This window comes from Chiloscyllium plagiosum, chromosome 32 (genome assembly GCF_004010195.1).
Source record: "Chiloscyllium plagiosum isolate BGI_BamShark_2017 chromosome 32, ASM401019v2, whole genome shotgun sequence".
NCBI lineage: Eukaryota > Metazoa > Chordata > Chondrichthyes > Orectolobiformes > Hemiscylliidae > Chiloscyllium > Chiloscyllium plagiosum.
This window is the reverse complement of record NC_057741.1, coordinates 44,769,700-44,783,902: the sequence shown is the minus strand read 5'-3', so window position 1 is coordinate 44,783,902 and position 14,203 is coordinate 44,769,700. Positions and strand designations below refer to the sequence as shown.

At 38.1% G+C, this 14,203-nt stretch overlaps 1 protein-coding gene across 1 annotated transcript in view; it reads left to right on the top strand.

Annotated features, from left to right (window-relative positions):
- Positions 1-14,203, top strand: part of megf11 (multiple EGF-like-domains 11) — a 359,538-nt gene extending 345,335 nt beyond the window's left edge. The window contains exons 19-22 of the mRNA XM_043674616.1: positions 3,824-3,942; positions 4,926-5,049; positions 10,143-10,343; positions 11,937-14,203. Of these exons, the coding sequence (XP_043530551.1) occupies positions 3,824-3,942; positions 4,926-5,049; positions 10,143-10,343; positions 11,937-12,112 (620 nt within the window). The 3' untranslated portion in view covers positions 12,113-14,203. The remainder of the gene's footprint in view (positions 1-3,823; positions 3,943-4,925; positions 5,050-10,142; positions 10,344-11,936) is intronic.

Below are 14,203 nucleotides of genomic sequence, written 5' to 3'. Positions count from 1 at the left end.
CAAACTACCTCAGATGGCGAGTCTTCATCCATCGTCCTTTCCACCGCTGTAATACTATCTTTGACAAGCAATGCCACACCTCCCCCTCTTTTACCCCCACCTCTGACCCTGCTAAAACACTTAAACCCTGGAACCTGCAATAGCTAATCCTGTCCCTGTTCTACCCATGTATCCGTAATAGCCACAACATCGAAATCCCAGGTACCTACCCACGCTGCAAGTTCACCTACCTTATTTCGTGATTGGATGATAATTGGATTTGTACTGCTTTTTGTGAATAGGACATACCTGTGCAAGTTTTCACAAAATAGGGTAGATGACAGTATTGTACCTATATGGAACAGTTGAGCTATGGTAGCAGATAGTTCTGGAGCACAGGTATTCAGTATTACAACTGGGATGTTGCCAGACCCAATACCCTTTGCTGTATTGAGTGTCTTTAGCCGTTTCTTGATATCCTATGTATTGAATTGAATCTGTGAAGTTGAGAACATTGAAGAAAAATCAATTTAAGCCATTTCTTCAGTATTGCTGATAGAAATTTGTAGGAAATGTTTCAATGTTGCTTACCTTTCACTTTCCACCATTGAGTATACTGTTGTTTATTGAGCCTCATCAAGTTGGTCATTTAATTGTCCAACCAAATGCAGCAGGACTGCAGATCTGATGCATTGATTGTGGGATTGCTTGTTCTACTGCATGCTGCCTCTACTACTTAGCTGTGGTGTAGCTTCACAAAGTAAGCACTTCATTTTAAGATATGGAATTGATATTGCAGACTCCCAGGATTAAAGACTGGTAAATGGAGTTGCAGTACAAAGGAACCATGATTAAATTATGAAACAGACTCTAGGCACTGTATAGCTTACTCTGGTTGCTATTTTCCTCTCTGCCTTTATTCTGTTTCTCGCGCCCCCCCCCCCACCCCCCCAGTCTACTGACTTCTCCCTTTTATCTTTTCCACACATTAATGCATTCTTCCCTTCTCCCATTTCTCACTCCCTCTGGTTGTAAACTAGGGTATAACTTTGTCATAACTTCTATAATATGAAAACGTTATTGTGTATGCATCATTCATGCTCCATGAGAGTGGAACAAATTATAAGCTTTCTCGCTAAGTATAGATCTGTATGTCTATATTTCCAAGTGTACATCAAAGTATCTAATGTGTCTAATTAAAATGAGTGATTGTAACTCCTAATAAATGCAGATCAATTGATCTACATCAGTATTGCTGGTCTTGAGGAAATCATGGCTTATTCACCATCTGTGGGAATACTTCCAACGCTTCAAAGTCAAAAATCACACAATACCTGGTTATAGTCCAACAGGTGTATTTGGAAGCACCAGCTTTCGGACCGCTGCTCCTCCTTCAGGTAGCTGTGGAGGAGGATCATAGACACAAAATTTATGACAAAACATTAAAGTGTCCATGCAACTGAAATGATATATTAAACAAATCTAGATTGTTGTTAAATCTTTCATCTTTTAGAATGGGTTGCAGGTTTCGGTTCAGTAATATGTAAATCCCAGAAGTTCTTTTAAGTCACAGTCTTGAGGTTTTATATAAAAAAAGTAACATCTCAGCTTAGGCAATGTATTAAAGATGTGAGGTTAGAGTCTGTCTCTATCCCAATCTTGAGTCATTCTGGTTCTATTTCCAAAGTGGATTTTTTTAAAAATTACATGGATTGACTGCCTGCAGATTGTGCATTACTTGGGAAAATAGAATGTATCTGCACTTATAATTCTGCAAATACAAATTTGCTCTATAGACTTGTATGTGTGCGTGCATGCATGAAAGAGAGAGATAGAGTGAATCTATGAATGTGTGTGTGCACACGTGAGAAAGTGTGTTTGCATGTGTGCAAGCTTGGTAAAGTGTGTGTGTGAGTATGATGGAGTATAAGCCTGTGAGAGCCTGTGAGAGAAGCCTGTGGTGTGAGTGTATGTTTATGTGAGTAAGAGAGTCTGCATGAATGTGTGAGTATGTAAGAGTGTGTGTGAGAGTGTATGGTGTAGTGGGGTCACCTGTAGTGTGAGAAGAACCTAAGGTCCTGGTTGAGGCCATTCCCATGAGTACTGAACATGGCTATCAGCCTCTGTTCAGTCAGTTTGCATTGTTGCCTATCTCGAAGTCGAGGGTTCATGTCACACTACAGGTGACCCCCTACACTATACACTCTCTCACACATGCATACACGCTCTTACATACTCACACATTCACGCAGACCCTTTCTCATACACATGCGCTCTCTCTCATACATACACACATACAACCCCCCCACACACCCACGCACACATCCTCTCACAGGCTTATACTCCATCACACTCACACACTCTTTACCAAGCTTGCACACACGCAAACACACACTCACATGCATACTCCCTCTCTCATGCACATATATAAGTCTATGGGGTGAATTTGTATTTGCAGAATTATATTTGCAGATACATTCTATATTGTTCAAAAATGCACAATCTGCAGGCGATCAATGCAGGCAGTCAATCCATGTAATATTTTGTAAATTCAACTTTAGAAGTAGAAACAGTTTGACTCAAGATTGGGATAAAAACAGATTCTAACCTCACACCTTTAATGTATTGTCTAAGCTGAGCTGTCGCCTTCTTTATAAAACCTTATCTCGAGAATGTGACTTAAAAGAAGTTCTGGGATTGACATATTAATGAATTGAAATCTGCAACCCATTCTAAAAGATGAAAGACTTAACAACAATCTAGATTTGTTCAGTATATCATTGCAGTTGCATGACACTGTAATCTTTTGCAATAAATTCTGTCTTATGATCCTGCTCCACAGCTACCAGATGAAGGAGCAATACTCTGAAAGCTAGAGCTTCCAAATAAACCTGTTGGACGATAACCTGGTGTGTGTGATTTGTAACTTTGTCCACACAGTCCAACACCAGCTCCTCCACTCCAATGCTTCAACAATTCTTCACCAGTAATTAAACAATTCCCCACAAGAGGGAACAATTGAGGCAAAATGGAGGCAGAGATGAACTTTGTTTTTGCTTAATGAGTGGTTGAAAGCAGTGATCTGGGAGAAACTCATTTGCCCTTTCTTGCCATGAAAATAAAATATATTTTTTATGTTTGTGGATCCTGTCATTTATAGGTTCAGAATTTGACTGTAATAACATATGTCCATGCAATACTGTCTTTAATCTGACAAAGGTTTTTGGCTTCACTGGGTTCCAGCATGAAGTTGATTTACTTTTTGGGGTGTAGTGTTCCCATTGAGTCTGTGAAAGTGCTTAATTCATAATCAGTTTCAAGAATTCTTGTAAATTTTGTAACTCTCATAATGAAATCATGTGTTCTTCCTGCAGTCCGGCTGCGTGCTGTTGTTTGTTAATCTCTGGATTGATAATTGTTCATTAATTCCTGTTGATTTGTTTCCATAACTGCTTTTTACAGCTGCATTGTAACCTGGTGACAAGCATTAATTTGTCTTATTTAAATTTTATTTCTGTTTTGCATTTATGTCTTATTTGAAAATCGTTATAACATAACTATATCCACAAGCATTATATATAGAAGTTACTGAACATTATAACGCAGTCTGCTGCATGTCTGGAAGAGACCAGTCCCTCATTTTCTGTCTCCTTGTCTCTCTGTTCTCATCTCACTCTCTCTACCTTTTTCCTACTTCTCAACCTCACACTGCCTCATACTTGTTCATTTGCACTTTCTTACTGTATTTTGCTGAATCTCTCTCTTTCTTGCCTTTTTCTCCCTCCCTTTATAATTAACATTTACTCCATATACATACATTTTGTGCTGACTTATTTTTTTCTAGATCCATCTCAGAATACCAGCACCTTTCACTGTTTCAACAACCCTAGTTACCACACATTATCCCAGAGTGGGAGACTCACCCGTTTTATCAATAACTCGGATGAAAGATGCTATATCAAGGTATGTAAGATACAATATTACATTAAACTGCAATGGCTAATGTAAGCCTCAAGTTCTAATTGGAATCTAAAACCCAAGGAAACGCTGTAAAAATCATGAAACACACTGTGATTGGTCAAGTTTCAAGTGCAGATTCAACAGATTAAGAAAACTTCATCAATCTTTTATTCTGTCTCCTAGTTTTATTGAATTTCACCCTTAAACCTTATACATTTTATGAGTGCTTTTTAGTAAATGCAACAAAAGACATAACCGGAAAGCATAGGACATACAACTTTGACTCTGCTTTTAGTTACTTAATTGTAGGGAGAAGTTAAGTATTTACCTACACATTGGTGAATCTAATTTCTGGATTAGATTCTCACATTTCCTAATAACTAGTTCAGAGGATTTTAAATCTGAGAATCAACTGACTGCTCTGGAAGCTGCAATCGATGCATAAGCCAGGGAGAGCAAGAGAAACAGAAGGAGAAAGTAGCTTGAAAAAAGGAGCAACCTGACACCTCACATTTGAAAAAAAAAGTTTTTTGATGATGAAGCAAAGAAAATCTGACATTGCTGCAATATGATGTCAGAGTAGGATGGGTTCTTGTTGTTAGCAATATAAGCAACAGTTACTATCTTCACACATGAATAATGATCCTGTAAGTAGTGCTCCAGAGATCATTTACCATGTATGGACTTCTTCCTGTAAAGAATATGAAAGACAGTGTGGAGGCAGGAGTAGAGTGGTGTCCCACCAGGTGCAATGGTGTGCGTGGCAGTGTTTTTTAAAAAATCAGTGTAATTTATAGCTATGGCCAGACTCACTGGGAAGATTATTCTAAAAATTGTTTACTAGACTGCCTTGTTGCACACTCCAATCTGTGGCACTACTATTGCATAAAGTGAAGATATAATATTGAAATGACATATCTGGCATTCTAACTTTTGCTAAAAGTTGCCCATTTAACTATTGCAATCTTTTATTAATTCATGAACAGACAAAAAAACAGCTTTTCTCAAGTCTCAAGAGTATAGAGCTTTCTGGACAAGAAGGCTGTAGACAAGATTTCAACAACTCATTGCATCCTGAATGGAGATACTACAGTAACTTGAATAATTTAGGTTAGTAAGCCCTCAACATGGTTTTGCTTTTGAAATTGAGGTTTATGTCAGGTTAAAATGATAGCAGTGATGATATCAACAAAATTCATCCTGTGCATGCCTTCATTAATACAAAAATGAATACTTCTGTGTACTGTGCAAGCCTCTCCCCCAATCCTCCAATATTCCTACAGTTCATATTACAATGCTGACGTGCAAAATCCTGCCTTAAATGTATTACATGGCTTACGGTTTACTTCCTTGAAAAGACTTTTTGACACAGTATATTGAGAAACTATGGGCTGATATCCATTATAAACATTCTTTTAATTCTTGAGGTTGTTAAGTTCTTGGTTTCTGTTTGGAAAAATATAATGTGAGGGCTGTCAGAGAGCAAACATCATGTTACAATGCAGTTCAGACATTTGAGTGCTCTCATTTACATTCCTAATGCAGGTAATTCAGACATGATTGTAAAGAGACTGCATTCACCCCTCATTAATGAGGAAGATGGAAATCTACACTTCTCGTTCCAATTGAAGGATTAACACGTCTAATAGGAATTGGGTTGAAACAATTCAATAATTAAAATGTGAGCTTGGTGGTGCTTTAACAAGGGCTTACTATTTTTCTTCCCAGATGTGAACAAGATTGCAGATGAATAGACCTGATTCCAGTTATCCAGAAACAAGAAAATGCCCATGGATTGATGTCTAATTATTTTTCATACACTAGCCCCCAACTGAGCAAGCGCCAACTTTCATTTTGCACCTTCCTATAATGATACAGCTAAGACTGAATCTGCATCCCACACTCCATTGACAGTTTGAAGAGCCTTCCACCAGTTCACTTCCTCACTCTGAAAAAAGCAAGCTTTTGATTACCTTAATTCTAGGATAAAACACAGGCAGATTGAAGAACTGTGTTTCTGTGGTGATGTAACTGCCTTACATATTTTTATTTCTGAACATTCAGGATTATATGGGTGGCAGTATTTTAATATGAACGGTTTTATGTGTTTTGTGCTGCCTGGGTCTGACCAAAAAAAGAGATGTCAGCTAAACTTCAGTCAGTTACCCATGGCCTAGCACAAGATATTTAAAGCCTTTTCTTACACTATTCTTGGATAATACTCATTTTAAGAATGTATTATTTTCACTGTATCCATCCATCAGTGAATTGAGTCACTTGTTTCAGTTTATCCCAATGAAGATATTTTATGTAATCACTTTGAACCTTGGTCAGCACTGCATTGGTGAACATTTCCATTTAGCACATGCTAGTGCCTTGTCTGAACTACATCGACAATTTGGAGCTAACAGTCAAAGTATGATTAGCTTTGTGTTTAGATTTATATGTCTCATGAACTCATCCAAATTATTTTCACATAGAACTCTACAGTACAGTCAGTTTAACTGTAAAACTGTACAGTCAGTTTGACTTCTAGATTCAAACAGAGGCCCTAGAAAGAAAGGTTTGCATCAAAGCAGTGTCTTTCATGACTTTAGAACATTCAAAGTGCTTTGCAACCAATGAAGTACTTTGAAATGTCACTGTTCACATTGTGTACAGCATGCTCCATTAACATAATAAAATCAGTGGCCTTTTTTTTAAACAGTTGCAGTATTGAAAGATAATTATTGGTTAGGACATTGGAGAAATCCTCTGCTTTTCTTCAACATAGTTTCAGATCTATCTGAGAAGGTAATGGGTCTTCAGCTTGACCTGTCATTCACATCCAATAGTGCAGCACTCCCTTAAGCAGATGAGAGACCAGCTATAACTGCATCCCCCACTATCCAATGACCCTATTGCCATATTTTCCATTCATCTCCTATTGTGAATTCCAATGTGAAGGAGCTCTCAAACCTCAATGTCCACTTTCACCTCTAGCTAATCTGCTTTGAATTCTGCCTCTCTTAATAATTCAACTTTACTTTTCTTTCTGATTCTCAGTCATTTTGAGTTTCTCTCTTACATTTCTGAACTGTTGTTTCTAGCTATAAATGGCGCATATAGTTAAGTTCATTCTAATACTCACTTTGGCTGTTTTGTCTATAAACCCTGTATTTCAGCTCATTAAATTCACCTACATCTGCCTAATTTCTTCAAACCATAATAACTCTTCAGAAAAAAATCAAATGTATTAAGTCGAACTTCCTGTTTGCTAAAACTACACTTGCTGGTGTTAGGTTCCAGCATTAGCAGTGATTTCTGCTCTCCCCTTCTGCTGATGATGATGATGATACAAATGTCACAAGTTTTTGCATCTAATGTTTATCTCCAATCCTAGCTTGTACAGTATATCCCTTGTGTCAAATCTTATTCTGTAAATCAGTCTAGTATTGTTTGGCACTGTGGACTCCCACTGTGTAATCTCTCTTTACCAATTTACCTTAGTGTAACATTGTACAGGTCAGACAAAATTGTGATGTTTCAGATGCTATTTTATGGTTTGTCCTGATACAAGATTATAAAACACAAAATACCATAACCTGTATTTTCTGTTCTTGGATGTTTCCTGCCAAGCTACGTGTTTTAGAATTACAGACTGTTACAGTCGAGTCCATTTGGCCCTTCATATCTGTGCTGGCTGTTTGAAAGAACTATGCAATGTAGTGCCACACCCAAGCTTTTCCTATGGCCTTGCAAATGTGTTATTTTTTTAACTATGGTGCTCGCATAATTGTTCTTTCCAGCATCTTATGTTTTTTACTTAAGTTTTCCAATACTTGTAGATTTTCCTTTAACTGTATAGCACAAAGAGTTTGACTTTGACCCAGCTTTGATGTGAAATCTGTGGTGGTCTCAGCGTAAGAGATGACAAATAGGTCAATAATATTATTACAATGGTTTCTGGTCATTGTGAGCTGGACCATGCTTCTGATCACTATCCTGTGTTCACTTGTTGTAAAACTCTTAGATAAGCCTGTAGGTAAATGGGATTAGTGTAGTTTTGGTGTTTGTTGGTCTACATAGACATGATGGGCCGAAGACCCTGTTTCTATGCTGAATGACTCGATAACTCAAAGCCAGGTGAGGACAGCTGTGATGCTGTCCACAGTTGAGTTTGCCAACATTCACTATGCAGACTCACTTATAACAAATTACCTCAGGTGAAATATCAATTGGCAGTGAGAGAATCCAGCAAGATTCATTCACTAAAGATGACAAAGGAACATGAATTGGAATCTAAAACAAAGCCTTATTTAACTTGGATTCTGAGAGTTGATTCTTGGTTAATATATTGCAAAATATATCCTTGCCATCTGGCAGCAGCTGTCTCATCTCAAAAATAAATGAGACATACATATTTGGGGGAGAGGTGCAAGAGTCAACTCTCTGAATGGTAGGAGCCAACTCACAAGACTTACACTGAAAACAGAATGAGTGTAACTGATTAAAACTCCAACACTGGGGCACATTAAAGCTTTGAAATATAAGATATTGTTTAATATTTTGAGCTCTACCACTAATCAATTTCTTCTCTCTAAGGTTTTCAATACACTTTGCTTCTCCTTCACCCAATTTTGGAACTTGCTGCTAATTTTTAGTTCTTGTTCTTGTTGCAATAAAGGGAGAGCTGGAATGGAACAGCAATTAGGGGTTTCTCTACCTTCAGGTTCTGTTCAATTATTTTTCTGTTCACTGAAAGAAATATCACTTTCAATTAATCTGCATTTTCAGCGTTATGTCAATGAAAGCTTTCCGTGTGGAAACGGCAATGTAAACCTAGAATGGATGCTGATTTTTTTATTCTAGAGGGAAACGTGTTTACTGGATTGAGATGTGTTTTACACATAAAGGAGTTCAGGCAATGGCCATCATGTTGGCAATTTGGGACAAAAAGTAATCTGCTATGTGGATGTTACTGGATGTCACTTCAACATTTGTATAAACCTCAGAGTTTGTATTTATTAGGTATTTACAGACTTGTCTCTTTGACACTACTTAAAGACATGCAAAAGTCAGTTGTGTCTGAAATTGAGTCCTGGGAAAGGAGCATGATTGATTTGTGATTGAACATCACACTCCTGGCTGAGAGATGAGAGATCTTGAATATAGACTCCCCCAACACAAGTACAACTGGAAAGCCTATCAGCAATTTCACTCATCCCATTAGCAAAGCCCTGGTCATGCTGGCAAGTACAAAAAAAACTTCACAATAAAGGGGTACTCATTTCCAGAATAAATCATTTGGTAATACAGTAACACAATAATGTATGTGAGCTTTGTTAAAATTACAAGAGGAGGGCAAACTCTTAAAATGGATTTATTCTGGCCAGGGCCGCTTCTAGAATTATTGAAGTCCTCTCAGTACACTTGTCTTCGTGAACTGTATTAAACCAGTTGAAGGTTTCAGTTGAATGACTATATTTCTGAGAATAATATTCTTGTTAAAATGATATCCACACATTGTGTCCAGGGAGTGTGAATTTCCACAATGCTTCCATGACACACCTATCCATTGACAAATCACAATGAGTAGAAGCCACAGTATAACCGAGACTCTGCATCTTAGAATGGCAGTGAATTTAGATTGAGCTTATTGTGTCATCTGATGAATTCTGACACTTCTGTGTAGGCAGACAGGAAGAGAGTGAGGGGTCAGTTTTAATAGTGTAGGGTTGAGAATTTACACAATATGGCATTGACTTGGATGATCAACCATAATCCCAACTGGCAGAGCAGGTTCAAGGGGCTAAATGGCCTACTCCTGCTCCTGTGTTCCTAGCATATGTGATGTGTGTTAAGGAGATGAGTAGATTATAGTGTGTGGGATACTATTTATTTACATTTACTTTGTCTGCTCAGTAGTTGATACAGGCAAAGTTAGAGTTATTAAAGTTGAGTTTTTGTCATAAAGTGGTTCATATTTTCTGTATATTAGAGGGAATTTATGTGGCACACCCACTGAGGAATCTTACTGAATGGATATACTCCCAGAGGTAATATTCCCTGCTAAAATGAACACTTGACAATGTACTGAAGAATCCCTGACGTTTTACAATGCTCCCACGACTTTGGGCCAGAATGTCCCTAAGGTGGTTTACTCAGAATGAGTATAAAAGGCAAATGGCATCTCTAATTTCTTTTTTGTTTTTTTTTGTCAGATTATATGAAGGGCTCAGTGTGCAGTTCCAGCACATGTTCGTTAAACAGCAGTGAAAACCCGTACGCTACCATTAAAGACCCGCCAATGTTAACCTGCAAGCATTCTGAAAGCAGCTACGTAGAGATGAAGTCCCCTGTTCACAGGGATGTCCCCTACACGGAGACCGGAACCTCCACAAACAAAAACATCTACGAAGTTGGCAAGTGCTTGCTGGTAGAGATAGAATTATTAGAAAACATCTAAAATCAGCCTTCTTGTCAACACAGGATGCCATAATTTTAGAAGTAGTTATGGTGCACTTGAAATTCAATTATTTCCTAGCTCTCACTGATCCCTTTTCCACTTCAACCAAGTTGCCACTAACCCTATATTTCCACTGCCCCAACACAATCTCTGCCTTAAACCCATTATCGGCACTCTTGATTTATGTAAATTTTCGTGGGATTCAGGGTTTTGTTTTGAACTAGTTAAATGTAGTGAATGTTAGCGAGTTTTGAGATTTGTAGCTCAGGTTGAGGTTCTGGATGTAACAGAACTACAACAACGAGCACCCGAGCTACAAATCTTCACCCAAACTTTGAGTTCTAGATGTAAGTTTGCTCGCTGAGCTAAAAGGTTCCTTTTCAAAGGATTTGAAATCCTTTCAAAATGCACCTTCCAGCTCAGCGAGCAAACTTACATCCAGTAGTTAATGTTTTTATTGGACCTTTGCAGACTCAAATTCTCTAACTCAACAAATTACTTACCAACTATCCAGTCTCTGGAAGACTTTGCTATCCCTGTAGCTCTGATATTTACCTTGAGATTTTTAAAAATTAATTCCTGGGATGAGGACAGCACTGACTAGGCCAGCATTCATTGTCCATCCCTAATTGCCCAGAGGGCAGTTAAGAGTCAACCACATTGCTGTGGATTTGGAGTCACATTTAGGCCAGACCAGGTCAGGATGGCAGTTTCCTTCCCTAAAGGGCATTAATGAACTAGATGTGTTTTTCCCAAAGTTAGCAATGGATTTGTGGTCATCGTTAGATTCTAAATTCCAGATATTTATTGAATTCAAATTCCACCATCTACCATAGCAGGATTTGAACTTGGGTCCCCAGAACATTAGTTGGGTCTCTGGATTAACAGGCCATTGCTTTCCCTTGATCAGGAGAATAGTAGAGTGTCCAACAAACCAAGGACCAACTTTCCTGATCGTTTGTGAGTCAAAAAGGTCAGCAAAAAGGTACAGAGACTCAACTTGTTAGGGTGTGTGCCAGATTGCCAATTTTAACCTCATTCTGAAGGTCTTTTGACAGTGTGCTTTCTAATATTAAATATATGTGGTATGTAAAACGTATCTCAATGCTGTTACTCAGATGCAGCATAAGCTCTGAAGAGTTATATTTGTGCTTTTCAGTGAACCTAAGTAAATAAGTTGGAGAGCTGCATTTTGAAGGCTATGGAGGAGTCCATGGCCTCATTGTTTTTTATTGCCCACCTTATAATTTGTTCACGAAGTTAAGTGCTCACTGTTCAAGCTTATTTAATGCGATGACCCGATGAGAAAATGAAGACATTTGTGAGGGTAGGTACAAAGATTGAGCAGCCTTTCCTTGTACCTTTATTTTTAAAGAAAGTTATGAATTTACAGTAAATGAGCAGATTGGATCCACTCGTGGAGAGAAAATAAAGTCTGTTATTCTCATTTAGCAGGTACTCTTAGTTTTGGAGTTTCCAAAGACCAGAATGAGGTCAGTTTTATTTAAGTTCAGTGAACCTAACAAATGCTTTATTTTCCTTTTTCTAGAGCCAACAATAAGTGTAGTTCAAGGAGGTCAGGGAATCACCCCAAGCTGCAGCCAGAACCCATATGACCTTCCTAAGAACAGCCACATTCCAAGTCACTATGACTTGCTACCTGTGAGGCTCAACCCAACACATGACTTGGATGATAAAGCATGTAACAAACCAATCAAAGCATGACTTTGGTCAACTCACTCACTCCTTTGTAACTTGTTGCTCACAAACAAAGGTGACGGAAAAGACAATCGTTTGCCCTAAAATCTGATGAAACTCAAAGGTATCTTGTAAATAACTTCTAATCATGAACATTGCATACAAGCAATCTGTCAGCCTCCATCGTGTAAATTTCTATTGCTGCATGGTATTTAAAGAAAAAAAACCAACTTTCATATAATGACATTAAAACAAGGAAGCTTGATTCTAGACTTGAAAATGGTTTCTCTTTCAAAACAAAAAAGTTGTCTGTACTACCTAGTTCAACCCTTATAAGGGTAAACCCAAATATCATTTAGCTGATTCAATTGCAACTGTGACTGTCAAGGAAATGGATGAAACCAAACAGCAACAAAATTCTACATTGGAGGTACAATTTCATTACTGGGGGAGAGAAAAGAACACAAGGAAAATCTGAGAAACTTTATATTTCATTTTAATCATTACTGCTACTTAATGATAATGATTTATTGAAATAGAGCCATTGTTTAAGAGAATTAATGAACGTATGGCCAGAATTTCATTGATTATTCTAGTAGGCATTTTAAACCCAATAGTTACTGTATAGAAGATTGGTTGAATGTTCCCTAAAGATCTCACTGAAGCATGAAGAATTGCCAATGTCAAATTATTCATTAGGACACAATAAGGATTGTAGGGTTCCTATAAAATTTATACAACATATGAATTTTTAGGATTTGTTTGAACTGCATTGCATTTGTGGGTAAAGTAATTGTTCCCCCAGGATGAGTGAGCATGTTGAAAGCTAAGCACCATTAACAGCATACAGTGGATAGGTAGGTCTCTGACTATGAAGTACCACAGCATTAACAAATTTGAAGTTTTTGCTAACTTTCAGATGTGGATATTAGAGAATGAATTTGCCTACCAAGATTATCTGTAAAAGAGTTGAGGGAGGCTATTGGTAAATCATACTGACAGGTTATCTAAACTGCAGGACAGATGCTAGGTTTAAACAATGTGCTGGACCTCCACATCCTTACAATCGTGGGGAGTCCCAAGGGAGAAGGGGAATCAAATACATTCCAGTGGGCTTATTACAGAAACCTAATGAACATAAGACATTCTCTAAATTTGGTGATGATGCTGTAAAAGGCAGCCTTAGGAAGTATCGAACATGGAATAGGACCTAACACCTCAAGGTTCAACAAACAAAGTTCTTGATCTGGGAAAGAAAGATGAAAGGGAGCTGCCAAGGACTGATGAGATACTTCAGCCGCAGATGCTGCTCCGTATTGCTAAGTGGTTAGTTTCAGAATGCCATTGGCAGGATCCTGATAGCCTTAGCGCTCGGGAGGTTGCTTCTTGATCAGGCATTGAAATACCTTAAAATGTAGTGGCAGAAGCAAGCCATTCAGTTCATTGAGTCTACTCTGTCATTCAATGAGATCATGGCTGATATTCCTCAGGTCCACTTTCCTGCTTTTTACCTAAATCCCTTGAGTCCCTGAGTAAAAACCTCTCCATCTCAGCCTTGAATATACTTAAAACCTACCCTCAGCAGCCCATTGAGGATAAGAATTTTGCAAATTCCCTAACCTCAGAAGAAATTTCTCCTTATCTCTGTCTTAAAAGGGTGATCCTCATTGAGGTTATGCCCTCTAGTCATAGGCTCTCTAATGAGGGGAAGCAAAGAGAGGATGACAAGGGAAATCATAAGGATGGAGGAAACTAAAACTTAATGGATATTTGAAGACTCATAAGGCTGTTACATTAAACAATTACTATATTGTAAAAATCCTTTCAAAAAACTTGGCGCATTGCTCTCAAAGCCCTAATTGCTGACAGTAATGAGATCATTCTGTAGCTTAAAAATTAATCATGATAAATATTACATCATTCAGGTCAAACTATGGATTATGGATTACAGGTAGAGTCCTTTATCCGAACTCCGAAAAGCTCCAAAATCAGAGTTTTCCGGTGAAGTTTTTCTCTTGTTAACAAGGTTGTTTGGCATGCAGTTAACCCAACTCCACACCCACTCGATACAGGTCATTCAGAGATTATGTGGGTGGGCGTGGCCCAGCACTGGCAGGC